Consider the following 15,429-nt stretch of genomic DNA (forward strand, 5'->3'; position numbering starts at 1 on the left):
AAGGGGAAGATATTGTAATATCTGCTTAAGGTAAAAAGCAAGTGAACATAGCCGGCGGCTGTTCCGTGAAATTGTAAATAATAATAAATGCGAGTAATAGTAGTTGTGATAACGATGTACGAAAGTACATACGTAAACAAAGAATCGAACAAATGTTATTGTTATGACTGGACTATAAATAGCGAAGCAATAAACCTAGCTGGGTTGTATTTCTATCCAGTGAACTGAACAGTGATCTTGTTAGTTATTGTACATATCAATTCCGCTGCTGGTTCATTTGTTCAATTCAATGATTGAATCAGGGTCATTTTCTGCTGCGTGGAATAAGGCGATCATCACCCCCATTCCGAAGATTTCACATTCCACGGATCCGAAGGATTTCCGCCCAATTAGCGTCTTGCCGGCCATGTCAAAAGTGTTCGAAAAGGTTTTGCTTGCCCAAATCAACGAACATTTGTCGAGTGCACCGTTGCTCGCTAAGCATCAGTCAGGATACAGGAAGTTTCATAGTACGACGACAGCGCTGACTAAAGTCACCCATGATGTGTTCACCAGTTCAGATAAAAACCACTGCACAGTCGTGGTGTTAGTTGACTTCTCCCTAGCGTTTAACTGTGTCAGACACAACTTACTACAAACCAAACTAGCTGAAGAGTTTAGATTTTCCTAATCTGCATGTGACCTCGTCGGATCCTTCCTATGGAACAGAAGCCAAGTTGTGAAGTTGGGAAACAAGTTTTCTCAACATAGGCAGTTTACCGCAGGTACACCTCAAGGATCGTGCCTTTGTTCTCTCTTGTTTAGCCTATTCATCAACAGCCTTCCAAATAACCTGCAGTGTGAATATCACATGTATGCCGATGACCTACAAATTTATATTTCTGGTCCGACTAGCGATATAAATAGGCTTATTCTGACGATCAACCAAGACCTTGCCACTATCGAGGAATGGGCTAACGCTAACGGGCTCTATCCTAATCCTAAAAAGACACAAGCTATAGTTTTTTTTTTTGCAAAAACGGAATTGAACCTGCCCCAGTTTTGAATGTGTCATTCTGCGAATGTATCCAGTTCAGCCACAAAGTTGTTAATCTTGGGCTTAGCATGGACAGTGGTCTGAAGTGGACTGAGCAAGTCAACGGCACCACGTCAAAGGTTTTCAACGTTTTGCGGACTTTTCGTCGTTTTGGATCTGTTCTTAGGACTGAAATGCGGTTAAAACTGGTCCAATCAGTTATCATGCCGATATTCACATAATGTGATTCAGTATACTTCCCAGGGCTATCAGCAGCACAGAAGGAGACGCTTCATAAAGGCTACAAAGCTTCTCTAAGGTTCGTCTACAACATGAGAAGCCGAACAACCACCGTACCTGTAAGAACCGCAATAGTTGGACAAGATCTGCCCGACAATTATCATCATCGCATTTGCTGCTTCATGAGACAAGTATGGTTTATCACTGTACCAGAATACTTACAACAACATCTTCCCAGAAGCCAAATGGATCTAACGCGAAATTTCACGATGGCAACGAACACAACCACTACATGGAAGAGTCTGCTAAACTACGGAGTAGCTGTTTGGAACGCTCTTCCTGTCGATATCAAAACGAAACCTTCTGTTTCTACCTTCAAATCTGCCCTACGAGCACTATATTGATTCATCAATAATTTCCAATTAGCAATCATCGAAAATTGTTATTTACTAGTTCTCCAATATGTAGTTTTCATGTTGTGACTTCCTTGACCCGATAAAATATTAAAGCTGGTTATCGTAAGATTAATAAATACAATTACAATTACAATTCGATCGACAAATCCCCTATGCCAAAGTAAATCATAATGGTGCCCAAGTAGTGCGTTTCTCAAAAACGCTTTCAGTACTTACAGTTTGTTTCTGCGATACCAAATTTATGAGGCGTTTTAAAACATTGATGGAAGTTCGGCCTTGATATACGTTAATATCCTGCTGTGACTCTTCTGATGATGTTGATAAATTGTTGCTCAAATGACTTGAAACAGTATCCAAAGATTGAGTATTTCCAACGTTAATATCGGAATGTTCCACTTGAACTGTGATGTCACTTGTTTCACTCTTGATTGTTTTATCTTCTGTTTTAACAAGATTAGAAGTGCTGCTGCCACTGTTATAAATGCCTGTTGTAAATTTAGTCACCAACTTCGAAAACATAGTTTCCGGCTCTTCTTCAAAGTCTCTGGCAAATTCGGTCAAGGCCGTCAAAGAATGAAGATTCTTATTCATTTTGAAACTTTCTAATATAGTTTATATTGTTCGTATGCGAAACTTTGCAATGACTCATTCTATATCTATACACCGTGCATATTTAGCTGATCCGATATTGACAACTCGGGGGCGAGCGTAGAAAAAGCGAGATCCGTCCACTTTTGTTCCTGCTCGGTCAGCGTCAGATGCGAGTCTCCATTGTCAGCTTCAGGATCCGGGAGCTTCTCAAACGGAACCATTATCTGATCGTGCGGAAGCTCATCTGTAAGCCATTCGCTGTCTATAAGATCTATAAGATAGCCGTCCGACGGTGGCTGAAACGAAATCCACTACTGAATATATTGAATAACATCGATTTTCCATCTGATTTTTACCTCACTATCCATTTTATCTTGTAAACCAAACAGAGTTCCAAAAACTACAATCTAATTCAATCAATTTCTAATAATTTTGTGGAATTCGGATGATCAGTCCAGTTTTATCGACAAAATGACCAACAACGACGTTTCTGCGCGAATGAAACACTGAAAAAAATCTACACGTCCAATCTGTGTGTTTAAAATTCAAGCGTTTGCTAGAATAAACGCGTAAGTCACACGATCGATTTCTCTTCATCGATCGTGAATAGGCCAGGAGAAGTGGATGAACTTGTCATTCATTTTTCTGTCAATTCTCATACCAAATCTACTTTTTCTTTGACATAAATTCACTCTAGGTGAACCACTTCCCCTGGCCTATACAAAGGTGGCAAGATGCAAGCACGGAGAAAAAATAGTAAACACAACCAAATGTTAGTTATTTTCAAACTAAAGTTTGGGTTGAATTTTGCACAACCAAAATCTTAGTTTAATGCAACCTCTAACCACAGATGTCTGGGTTCGATTCCCGGTCGGCCCAGGATCTTTTCGTAATGGACATTTCCTTCACTTCCCTGGGCATAGAGTATCATCACAGACAAACAAACGTAACACTTAGAACAAATCACAATCAATATCATAGTCACGAGCTGGGAGGGAGAAACAAATACAAAATTTCTCTACGTCACAGTGAGCCGCGATTTTGCTGTCACGAACTGTCACTGTGAGCCCGGATTTTAAACAATGGACAAACATGATAAAAGCGCGTAATTAGCCTAAGCATATTTTTGCATTTCATCAAAAGTAGCAAAAAATCGAATTAGAATCAATTAATGCACATTCAAAAGTAACGTCACGAGAGCACCGTTTATTCTAATTGAATGTAACGTATTGGAATGAGGCTCTTTTTACTGTTTTCTTTAAAACTGATAATTAAACGCATAGAAAACTGTGGCCCTTTTCTAATGTTTGTCCAGAAAGATCGAAGAAACACAACAAATGAAAACTAGCGATTTTCACTAAGCCTGCCTTGATTGTCGTTGGCAAACTGGAGTTATCTTGCAATTTGGAAAACAATTGTATCCAATTTCGTGTGTAGTATCGGTGCATCCCTCCCAGGTCACGAGGACATGTATGCCCAATGCTAAAATCCGTATGTTTGGCCAACAGGCTAACAGATGGCGGTAGTGTGTAAATGTCAAATACAAACAAAAACGATGCGAGCGCTGCGGGTGGTCGATTGACCACCTAACATATATTTGAATTGACCGTTAAAAAGGTGGTCGACGGACTAAGATGGGAGTGTGACGTCTGTTTGTCTGTGGTATCATCGTACCTGCCACACGATAAACGAATGCGAAAATGGCAACTTTGGCATACACTGAACCAAGTAATCATATCATGTTTATCTGAAAACACATATAGTTTTTTTCCATGTAGTTTTTCACATAAGGTTCATCGGTTTACAACATGAACGTTTGCGATTTCATTTTGATTCCATTCATCAGATAAAATACATACATTTGATCAGAAAGATATATATGAGTTATTGGATCTTTTTAATGAATTCCATGCAACATCAAGATGAAAATGATTGGTTTTGTTCATGATTCTTATATGATCGTTTAATACATTTTCAACGGAATTATCTTATAGTTTAGGGATTATTCTACTAAAATAGCCCAAACACATAGTTTGCGTACTAAATTATTTATTCAATTATTATCCAAAATTATTTAATGCATGTATTGATTTTGAAATATGCGATTCAAAGTCTGTTTTCCTGCCATAATCCATCGTCTGCGGCTTGCGGAAGTCTTGGGTATCCTAAGGATTTCCTTTATCTTGCTGCAAATTTCAAATAGAAATAGCGAATTTATATTTGATTATTTTGTATATAAACATTGAAATTACCTATCGTTGTTGTTCAATCAATGACTGTGGAGAAATACACTGAAAACTGAACTCTCAACCGGCTAAAATGCAATCGACCAACTAAATACGCCATCTTGAAAACCTACTAATTTTCACATCTGCTAATCACATGACCATTATCGGATAACCTACATGGCTACGGGGGCCCAGATAGCCGTAGCGGTAAACGCGCAGCTATTCAGCAAGACCAAGCTGAGGGTCGTGGGTTCGAATCCCACCGGTCGAGGATCTTTTCGGGTTGGAAATTTTCTCGACTTCCCAGGGCATAAAGTATCATCGTACCTGCCACACGATATACGCATGCAAAAATGGTCATTGGCATAGTAAGCTCTCAGTTAATAACTGTGGAAGTGCTCATAAGAACACTAAGCTGAGAAGCAGGCTCTGTCCCAGTGGGGACGTAACGCCAGAAAGAAGAAGAACATGGCTTTTGTTCATATACAATTTACAGTATTAACCCATAAATATGATGAGGTATTATAATTAGCTTTATGTACTTTTTAAATGAATTGCAATGGATACACATAACATTGATATGATTACGATTATCCTAAATGTATGTGACGTTAGCAATACTTTTTATGATATTTATTGGTTCAGTGTAGAAAGCTCTCAGTTAATAACTGTGGAAGTGCTCATTAGAATACTAAGCTGAGAAGCTAAGGCTCTGTCCTAGTGAGGACGTTAATGCCAAGAAGAAGAAGAAGGTTATGCATGGAATGCAAGCGGGTATTCTGGTCGTTTCTGTAAAAAAAAATATGGCGTTGGTAGGAACTTTGATCATTTCGTTTTTGCTGTGAATAAGTGGTGAAAAACTCTGAAATCAAAATTTACTTGTAATTATTACACAAAACAACACATTGCGGTTCAACTTACTTGATTTACACTTTCAAACTGCGACAATAATTACTGAAAAAGATACAATTTAAGTATCAATAACTAATGTAACAAACTATCCTATGCAAATTAACAAATTTCGTTAGTGATGGTGGAAACATTAAGCCAGATTTTGTTTAAAGCAATGTAAATGTTTGTTAAAAACAAATTACGTGTTAGCTCAAATCAAACAAATTTTAATTAAAACAACATTGTTTCTTAGGTTGATGTTGAGTAAATACTATGTTTGATGCAATAAAAAAATCAACTTTGCGTCGACAAAAATATAGGGTTTTAATGTTAGTAATGGACCCCTTAGTAGCTGAAATTCACTCTCGAAGCTTTTCCGCAATGATATTTCAGACAGATATACGTTTTGTGGAATCTAACAACAAGTTCAATGTCTTTACTTCATACTATGCCTATGAAACACACAAAATCATTCGATTTTTCCAGTGAAATATACATTTGGAAAACTGTTGTCCGAATGTCTATTATGGACCCTCCCGGGGAGGGTCCATAATAGGAATGTTTACAAATTTGACGTTTTCTATTATTTATTTATTTCTTACATCTTCAACTAGTGTTGCACAGATATTTACTTAGGCTAGATATTTAATTCTATGCTTATACGCAGACTTACTCAAATTGAAATCAAAGACATCACATGTTTCGTTGAACAAACGGCAGCACATGGCCCAAGGCTCGTTGTATCCATAGTTGGTGCGATGAGCTGGTTGCCACAGAAGACTGTAGTTGCGAAGGGGGCTTTGGGGAATGGATAAATTGAGTTGACCCAAAAGGGAGTTGCAATCTACATCACCATTCAGTAAGCCAAATACAAACATCCGTTGCAATAGCTTTCTCCTAGTTGCTAGCGAATCCAAGCTGATCAGCCTACATCGTTCTTCATAGGGCGGTAAGTTCACGGTATCATTCCAGGGAAGAATTCTTAGAGCGTACTTGATGAAATCCCGTTGGATTCCCAAGTAACCACAAGCATTATAACATTGCACGTTTTCTACTGCATATCAACAACATTGATGTAACATTGCCTTTATTCGACATATTTTAAGAGCTGTCAAGCAATAAAGCACTAACTCTACATTACAAATGTATCAATGCACCAATATCACTTTATAAATTGCACTGCTGCACTAATGTTACTTTATAAATTGCTTCATTGCTTTATCGTCGTTTTTGCATTAGTGCAACTGTAAAAGGGCCCTTTTCCACTTTTAAACTACTTTAATGGTAGGCTTACGGCAATGCAGCTGCATTATATATGCAATGATATAATGCTCCATGGTTACTTGGGTTGCTTCTATTCTGTTCACCTGCACAGCGTGGAAAGGAGCCCAAACTACAACTCCGTATTCCAGAAGACTGCGAACAAGGGCACAGTACAAAGATTTGAGCGCATAGATATCCTGGAACGCGTTCGTGTTCCTTTTCAAAAATCCCAGCGTGGCGAATGCTTTAGCAGTGATCGCGGCTATATGCCCATTAAACCGGACTTTGGAGTCCATAGTGATGCCCAAGTCTTTAACTGCATATACACGGTGCAAGTTGGTTTGTCCTATAGTGTAGTCGAATAGCAGAGGCTCGCGCAGACGGTTGAAAGATATAACAGAACACTTTTGAATATTCATCTGCATACCATTCAATGTACACCACCGCAAAAGACGATCAATATCCTCCTGGAGAGCACAACAATCAAGTTGAGACTCTATCACTCTATAAATTTTCAAGTCGTCGGCAAACATTAACTTAAACGAAGACAGAAGGTTACACATATCGTTCACAAACAAGATGAAAATCAAGGGTCCTAAGTGGCTTCCTTGAGGGACCCCCGATGGTATTTCGAAGCTAGACGAATTGATGCCGTTAATGTTGACAAAAGCGGTGCGGTCGGTTAAATAAGATCTCAGCCATTGCGTTGCCCAATCAGGTAGACCTAAACACCTCATTTTATCCACTGCTAGCAGGTGCGGTACTTTATCAAAAGCATTGCTGAAATCAACATATACTGCATCAACTTGGCGTCTTTTTTCAACTGAAGTAACCAGCGAGTTGACAAAAGCCATCAGGTTGGTGGTTGTAGAACGTTTCTTCACAAAGCCGTGTTGATATTCCGAAATAATTGGCTGAACTGCTTGGTACACAGCATCGTATACGATCCTTTCCAAAGCTTTCGGAATACAGCTCAGAATCGAAATTCCGCGATAATTTTCGACATTGTGGATGTTCCCAGTCTTGTGAATAGGCGTGATGGAAGCGATTTTCCATACAGCCGGAAAGACACCATTTAGCAGTGAGCGATTGAAAATTATAATGATAGGTGAGGCGAGCGATGCAGCAAACTGCCGAACAAATTTAGGTGGTAAGATGTCGGGGCCAGGTCCTTTAGAGGGATCAACGGATGAGAGGACTTTCTTTATCTCCTCAAAAGTTACATTTAACTGCGGTACTGGAAAATCGTAATGCATCAAACTGCTCTGCCATTCGCGGTGTTCGTCCGGAGAATGAGAAGGAGCGGTATTTGAGAATACGTGTTTGAAAAACTTTGCGAAGAGATCCGCGGCCTCTTCCACGGTAGCTGCATTTTCATCTCTGTAACACACGTCGTGGGGTATGCCTGCATTACGTCTTAGCTTTTTGACAAAAGTCCAAAAGGAAGATGGATCCCGCTTTGCATTCGATTCGTTACGCAAGATTTAAGCGTAGAAAGCATGGACCTTCCATTTGATTTCCATGTAATCCGGCTCGCTGCCGACGTGCCTATTATGGACCCACTTGGAAATGCGTATTATGGACCCTCTTGAGTGATTTCATTTACAAAACTGTTCAAATATATGTATTTCAAGCGTGTGCTAGAATAAGGGCGTAAGTAACATGATCGATTTCTCTTCATCGATCCTCTCTTCTGTGAATAAAGGTGACAAGATGCAAGTTTGCATCGTTGTCAAGCGGTTTGACGTGAAAAAATGCTAACAAACTTGAATCTTGTCACCTTTATTCACATAAGATAGAATCGATGAAGAGAAATCGATCATGCGATTTACGCCCTTATTCTAGCACACGCTTGATTTATGCGTTTCAAACCAAATATTTTGTCTGAAACTGCTGACTAACAATGCGATCGAAGTTCCCCCGGTGAATTTTCATAGGAATCAGTTTGCTTTGAGTGTTAATTTTGTGTTTTTCTGTAGGGGGGCCATAATACGTAAAGGGTCCATAACCGGCATCGACTTCCTAATTTGAAACAACCAAATTCTTAGTTTGAATTTCAATCAACGAAATGGTTGTTTCATATTAATGCCATTTTTCTCCGTGTATGTTACATTCGCCCTAATTCTAGCACACGCTTGATATGATAAATAAATTTTATTTCATGGTGGGAGCTTTAGTTCAGTGTATATAATGAACTTTTGTTTATGTTAAGTTCACTGTGAAGATTTTTTTCCAACTCTTTCAAAACAAGCATCCCGCTCGGCAAGCAGCGCAAGTTGCGGACGATTAAAACGTGTGTAAAATTCAATGTACAATATCAGTGAAATTGAAACTTAATTTGTTTTACACTTAGTTTTCCAACTGTTCTAACTGAGCAAAATAAAAATGCCGATTTTGTGCACGACAGGATGTAGCAGAAAAGCATTTCTGAAGGTAAGAATTATGGCCCAAATCTCGTCTTAGCCTGTCTGAAGTTCAGACTCTGAACGAGAAATAAATACATAGGGAACCGGATCCTATCCTTGGCACTTTTGATTCACTTCGGCAGTGTGGTTTTCTGAAAGCTACTAAGCTCATATTTGGTCACATTATGCGTTGTTTTGAAGTGCTTTTTATTGCAAAGTTTCATACAATGGACCAATGCACGAGTTCACTAATTTTTTTATACGCCTTGTAATGTAGTAGAAATGAAATTTCTATCAGAATTATTTTCTGACTTTTCACCCAGTAGGGTAATTCGCCAATTGTTTAAGGAAAAAATGCTCGCTAATTGTTGAACACTCCATGAGGAATACACGGACTGTTCAGCAATAGGCGAGGTTTTTAGCCGTTCAACATTAGGCGAATTGCCCTATGCGATATGAGTAGTACACAATTTCAGTCTCAAATAAGCACAATTCAATACCGTTGTTTTCAATTGTTTTTGTCTTTTGTTAGTTTTCAATAGTACACTTTAGCTTTAATTGTAACTTGAAATTTTTATTACCTTCCAATGTTTCTATATGTAATAGCTGTACGTTTCCTTGACCCGATGTAAAGTTCAACTAACAGGTTATCATTTATAATAAAGTTCAAATTACAAATTACAAATTTTTTGATTTCTTGGTAATTTTTAGAAATTTTAGTTTTAGCCATAAAATTCCATATATTCAATGCCTACTTTTGTCGAATGTTACAAATATGCAGTTATGGGCAGTGTATATGTTATGGACCTATGCACGGGTTCACTATTTGACATTTTAGCGGTGCCGTGTTATTTATGTGACCATGGAAACGAGTGAATTTTGCACCGCTCAAACGTCAAATTCGTGAACTCGTGCATCGGTCCATACAGACGGATATCATTTTATGGTGTACCTTTACTTTGGCACCGTCAATCCTTATGATCCAGGCCAGGGAAATACCAACTTATACTTGTTTTAAAAATATAAAATTGTCTTTGTGTGCAATTACAAATGAATAATTGAAGAAAAATTGAAAAAAAAAACCTATCAATGTTATCCTGTGGGCTCCCCGAAAGATTCCGTTTTCGGGGGTAAGACCCATCCAACAACAAAGTCATCAATCGCAACCACACCAACGATCCTTTCTCTTTTTCTCGGCTGCAGAAGTCGTCAACCCATTAAAAAGTTGTGTCTATCGTCCTACGTTAAAAAAAAAACCCACAATGGGGAAACCCCATGGTTGGGCTCAAAAGCTGGCCCCTCTGACCATCTTTCTTTACTCATTTTTCGTGGGATGCCCATCTGGCATTAGACAGGTGAAGAACTAGCTTTAATTCCCCTTAATAAAGATACAAAAAAAAATGTTAAGGTACCGCGGGGCAAGTGGGTAAATGGGGTAAGTGAAAACAATTGATATATTTTACTGAATATGTGAATTAACGTTTTAAACTCATGCGTAAACCTTTGAGGTCATTGAGAACATTACGATAGGTAAGAGATTTCTGAGATTTTTCAGCCATTATTGCATATAGAGTGAAAATTTGGTGGTGGTTGGTCCCTAGTAATAAATCCTACCTCCGTTCTGGTCACGATCTTCAGATTATCGTGATTCGTCAACATTCGTATTGATAAAGTGGGAGGACAGAAGTAAAATTTGAAAGAAACGAATGCCAGAACAGGTATCCACCGGCGACGCCAAACGGACCAACGTAATGTGGTGTAATTTGGAATTTGTGGATTGAATACTGACACCTATATATAATTTTTTTTTTTTTTTTTTTGCCAAGCATTAATATGGATGACTCTCGAGGATTGCTTAACGTTAAAGGGGTTATGACAAGATTGTGGATTTACTGGGTAAATCCATCACATTGGGGTTATGACTTTGTGTCTAGTCAGGAATAGGGTCTGATTGGTATGGTAGAATGCAATAGAGTTCGGAATTGATAGACAGACTTTGAAGGAAAAAGAAGTTTTCAACGTAAGGCAGCAGCACCTTGGAACTTGGAGGGCGCAGATCTGGAGAGTTGGGCAGCTGTTCATGCTGGGTTACATTATGTAGAAAGTGGAATTTGTTTTGCCGCGCACAAATTATGGGAAGTATTTGAAAATGGCTTCTTGTTTAGATTGTGTAACGCAAGAGAGCATTTTTAGCTCTGCGTTATATTAGGAGGTTATTATAGTGCAGGGTCTACTGATGATTGTGTAGGTATTTTAAGGGTGATTGAATGAAAGTTTTGTTGAGGGTAGTTATTGTTGAATTTTAGCATTTCGTAATTGTTTTGAAATGTTTGTCGTACAATGAGAAAGAATTTTGGGGTATTTGTTTGGTTATTATTTGCGCTTTTGCACTTGTAAATGTTTTATTTAATAGAGATACTTTGTGTTAGGGAAGTGTAGGAGGATAAATTATAATTTATTAGAATTTTCTGATAGAGGCAGAGTTCACATGTTACTTAGGTATTGGAAAGCAAATGAGAACCACATTAAATAATAGATAAACACTAATGCTCATATTTTTATATTTTCATTTCATCGCGGTCCTCATTGCCCGAGCGGAGACGATAAAACTCGAGTTGGATATAATCGACGCAACTACGATACGGAAAAGAAACAGATGAGAAACTATCGATACATTTATTTAACTATAAAAACCACGTTTTAACGTAATACAGTCGACTCTCCATAACTCGATATTCAAGGGACCATCGACTTATAGAATTATCGAGTTATAGAATATACCAACGCAAAAAATCCGAAAATCTAAGGAACATTTTTTTGTATTTCCACTACATATATGATCACTTCTGTAAGAAAGCGATATTGTTTTATTAATAGTTTCTTACCAACTATTTTTTGGTAACTTTTTTCGAAATACTCCAAAAATCACGGTATTTTTACTGACATTTTTTTTATTATTTTCATGTTTTTCAACTTTTATCACAACTTGCAAGTATTTATTCACATCCAAACAAGAAGTGGTCTTAGTTTCCCCGAATAAGAAAGATTTAAAAAAGGATATCGAGTTATGGAGGAAAAATTGCCTCTCACGTGACATCGACTAGTGGAGATATCGAGTTATAGAAATATCGACTTATGGAGAGCACGATGTATGGAAATTTGAAGGGACCGAAAAATCCATCGAGTTATAGAGTATATCGAGTTATAGAATATCGAGTTGTGGAGAGTCGACTGTAACTTTATTTATTTCTTCTCGTTTCAGCAATCCAACAGCCAAACCATCTCTACTATCTTTTTCATTTCCTCTTCGTTACATTTATAGTCCCTCTGGTACTGAATCGAATGACGCATTCCGCTTTTTATCAGCGCTGTCTTTGCTGTACGTTGAGCATGGTGTCGGAGGTGGTGTGCTGTGTAAAACATCTGATGTGCTACACGGCACGCTACTTCCGGCATTTTGTTGGCGCGCGGGATGGGTTTAGTGCCAGAGGGACTATATCTATTTAATGTATCTGAAACTTGTGGGACCGCTTTAAATACCGGCGCCTGCTTGTGGAAGATCCCGGTGTGCTAAACGGTATAGGACATGTTAACGGGGGAGGCTTGGTAGGTCCTCACCTAGCCCGTGTCTAGATAGGCGGACGGATGTCTGCCAGGGTGTGGATCGAGCAATTACAATTACAATTATTGCATATAGAGTGAAAATTTGTTAACCTGTCAACTGTTACTCCGTAACAAGTTGGCGGCGTACAATCTTATTTTAATATTTTCAGTGGAAAAAAGTTGCGGAAAATAATTTCCTGTACCACTTCTTAGTTATCCTCTGTGACAGTTTCAAACCGCAATAAAAAAAAGTTTTAGAATTAATTCGACGTAGATCTAAAAATAACTAAATTTAAACACCGTCAATTTTCTTATCAGGTGAGGCAAGTGAGAAGTTTATCATTAGAGATTGAATTTGTGTTTTCTCTTCAAGCAGCCATAAGTAAACATGGTTCGCAATTATCATAGAAAAACATAACGTGCTGATAATTCAAGAAACACTATACTCAAGCGTTAAAAGCTATTAGAAATCATGGAAATTCTCTAAAAGATGTTGCCAAACATTACAATATCAATATTTCTACTTCGGGCAGCCAATTAAAAGGAAGACGTTGACTGAAAAATTGCAATATTAGAGAACACACGGAAATCTCGTGGAATGTAAAGCTATTTCAAAACATAAAAATGGGGTAAAGGTCTATCCACATAAAAAAGACCCTAAATACGTTATTGAAGGATTCCGTTTGATTTCTCCCGAAGAGTTATCCGACGTCATATCCGACTTTCTCAAAAACAAATAACGACGGTGGAAATTCTACAAAGCAGAAATGCAATTGCTGTCCTATAATGTAAGAACTAACATTGGAAATGTTGCAGTTATAATGTTGTCGAATCATTTCAACTAACATAACTGAACAGAAGAAAATTGAAGTGATAAGAATAACATTTTCTTTGTTTACATGTTACTTATGTTATTGTTCATTGGAAAGCCTTAACAAGTGTTAAAGCTAATAGGAATCGTGAATATAACTGTTTGTTTTTGAATTTATTGTTCAAAACGGTAAACTTTTCACTTGCCCCACTTTTGGGGCAAGTGAAAGGTAAGGAGACATTTTTCAAAAACTTTTTCTGTATTTTTTTCTTCAATTTTTCATAAAAATCAATTTCAGCATGCTGCTTATATATGGTGGGAGTCAAGCTAAAAAATATACACAACCTCATTTGTTTCAATTTAAAGTCTCTAGAATTGGAAGAATCTCAACTATGCAAATTCCATTACCCACTTGCCCCACGGTACCTTATTCTGGATAACGATACTTGATTAGAATATAGTTCCTTTGTACAATAAGTATTATGCAAGAATTGTTCAAGTGAGAGATTGTCCCTCTTTTCTTTACTATTAGCATTATGAAGAACCTTTCGGTCGAAATTAATTAACGATTGTTTTTGCTTTTTACTTACAGCGTCCAAAAACAGGCGACACGCTTTGCAGAGAATGTTTTTTTCTTGCATTCGAAACGGAAATCCACAATACAATCGAGCAGAACAAACTCTTTCGTCGCGGTGATGTAGTAGCCATTGCCGCCAGTGGTGGCAAGGACAGTACAGTACTGGCTCATGTCCTTAAAGTATTGAACGAGCGTTATGACTATGGGTTGAAATTAGTACTATTATCGATCGACGAAGGAATAACCGGATACCGAGACGACAGTCTAGAGACGGTTAAAAGAAATCGTGATGACTATGGGATGGAATTGAAAATACTATCCTACGATGAATTATATGGATGGACTATGGATAAAATAGTATCCAAAATAGGTCGATCTAATAATTGCACTTTTTGCGGTGTATTTAGACGTCAAGCCTTGGATAGAGGTGCTCGCTTGATGGAAGTAGATTGTGTTGCAACAGGACATAACGCAGATGATATAGCTGAAACTGTTTTGATGAATATACTTCGAGGCGATACGGCTCGTTTGCGTAGGTGTTGCGATATAAAGACCGGTGGTAAAGATGCTGATTCTATACCGCGTGTGAAACCCTTAAAATATGCCTACGAGAAGGAGATAGTGATGTACGCTCATTTCAAAAAATTGGTTTACTTCTCAACCGAATGTGTTTTTGCGCCAAATGCATATCGTGGACATGCGCGAGCATTTCTCAAGGATTTGGAAAGAATTCGTCCTTCTGTAATAATGGATATCATTCATTCGGGTGAACAATTATCCTTCAAAGACACAGTCAAGAAACCATTGAGAGGTAAATGCAATAGATGCGGATTCGTATCTTCTCAACAACCTTGCAAGGCTTGTGTACTTCTTGAAGGACTAAATCGTGGATTACCCAAGCTGGGTGTTGGGAAGAAATCAAAAGCCAATAGAATGATTGCCGCTCAAAACAGTTTACGACAGAGTGCAAATTTGGTGAAAACCGATTTTTGACGTGCTTTCGAGCTTCACAAAATTATGTATTACGGTTGAATTACGTTAACCATAAAATGATTTTTATGTAGTCATATTTAATTACACAACAAAAAGACCCACAATTTTGAAATGTATTTTTTTTTATCGCCGGATTCCTTTTGAATAAAACAAATATGCCGAAAAGTATTTTTATTCAATTACAGAGAAACTCATATGCCTGAAGTGCAATTGCAGAACAGATCCCACCCAAGTAATCACAGGGATAAAAAAAAAACAATATATCGTATTGTAACAGTACCATTCAACCCATTGGAAATACAATGCAGAATATTATAAAATAACTATACAATTACAGTATAATATATTGTTCCCTGCTCTTAGGTGATGGGATTGACGGTGATTTATCAAGTGATT

The 15,429-nt window shown here is 37.9% G+C and overlaps 2 protein-coding genes across 3 annotated transcripts in view; one reads left to right on the forward strand and one right to left on the reverse strand.

Annotated features, from left to right (window-relative positions):
* LOC5574640 (putative 1-phosphatidylinositol 3-phosphate 5-kinase) overlaps positions 1-2,782 on the reverse strand; it is a 68,486-nt gene extending 65,704 nt beyond the window's left edge. The window contains exons 1-2 of the mRNA XM_021844205.1: positions 2,619-2,782; positions 1,888-2,558 (exon numbers count right to left, since the gene is read on the reverse strand). Of these exons, the coding sequence (XP_021699897.1) occupies positions 1,888-2,262 (375 nt within the window). The 5' untranslated portion in view covers positions 2,263-2,558; positions 2,619-2,782. The remainder of the gene's footprint in view (positions 1-1,887; positions 2,559-2,618) is intronic.
* Positions 2,783-8,867: 6,085 nt separating this feature from the next.
* On the forward strand, positions 8,868-15,198 carry LOC5574642 (cytoplasmic tRNA 2-thiolation protein 1). Of its 2 annotated transcripts, XM_021844207.1 has the most exons (3): positions 8,868-8,937; positions 8,998-9,077; positions 14,056-15,198. In XM_021844207.1, the coding sequence occupies exons 2-3, from the start codon at positions 9,030-9,032 to the stop codon at positions 15,031-15,033; spliced, it is 1,026 nt and encodes a 341-aa protein (XP_021699899.1). In that variant the 5' UTR covers positions 8,868-8,937; positions 8,998-9,029; the 3' UTR covers positions 15,034-15,198. The 2 variants fall into 2 exon arrangements, with proteins under 2 accessions (XP_021699899.1, XP_001661559.1); XM_001661509.2 differs by having other exon boundaries at positions 8,874-9,077.
* The last annotated feature ends 231 nt before the right edge of the window (positions 15,199-15,429 follow it).

The sequence above is a fragment of the Aedes aegypti genome, chromosome 2, assembly GCF_002204515.2.
Source record: "Aedes aegypti strain LVP_AGWG chromosome 2, AaegL5.0 Primary Assembly, whole genome shotgun sequence".
NCBI classification, from domain to species: Eukaryota; Metazoa; Arthropoda; class Insecta; order Diptera; family Culicidae; genus Aedes; species Aedes aegypti.

Excerpts from the sequence above, each read along its gene's own strand:
- LOC5574642 (XM_021844207.1), top strand. The coding sequence starts at position 9,030 with ATGCCGATTTTGTGCACGACAGGATGTAGCAGAAAAGCATTTCTGAAG. Across the intron at positions 9,078-14,055 it reads GCAGAAAAGCATTTCTGAAG|CGTCCAAAAACAGGCGACAC; the intron begins GTAAGAATTATG and ends TTTTACTTACAG.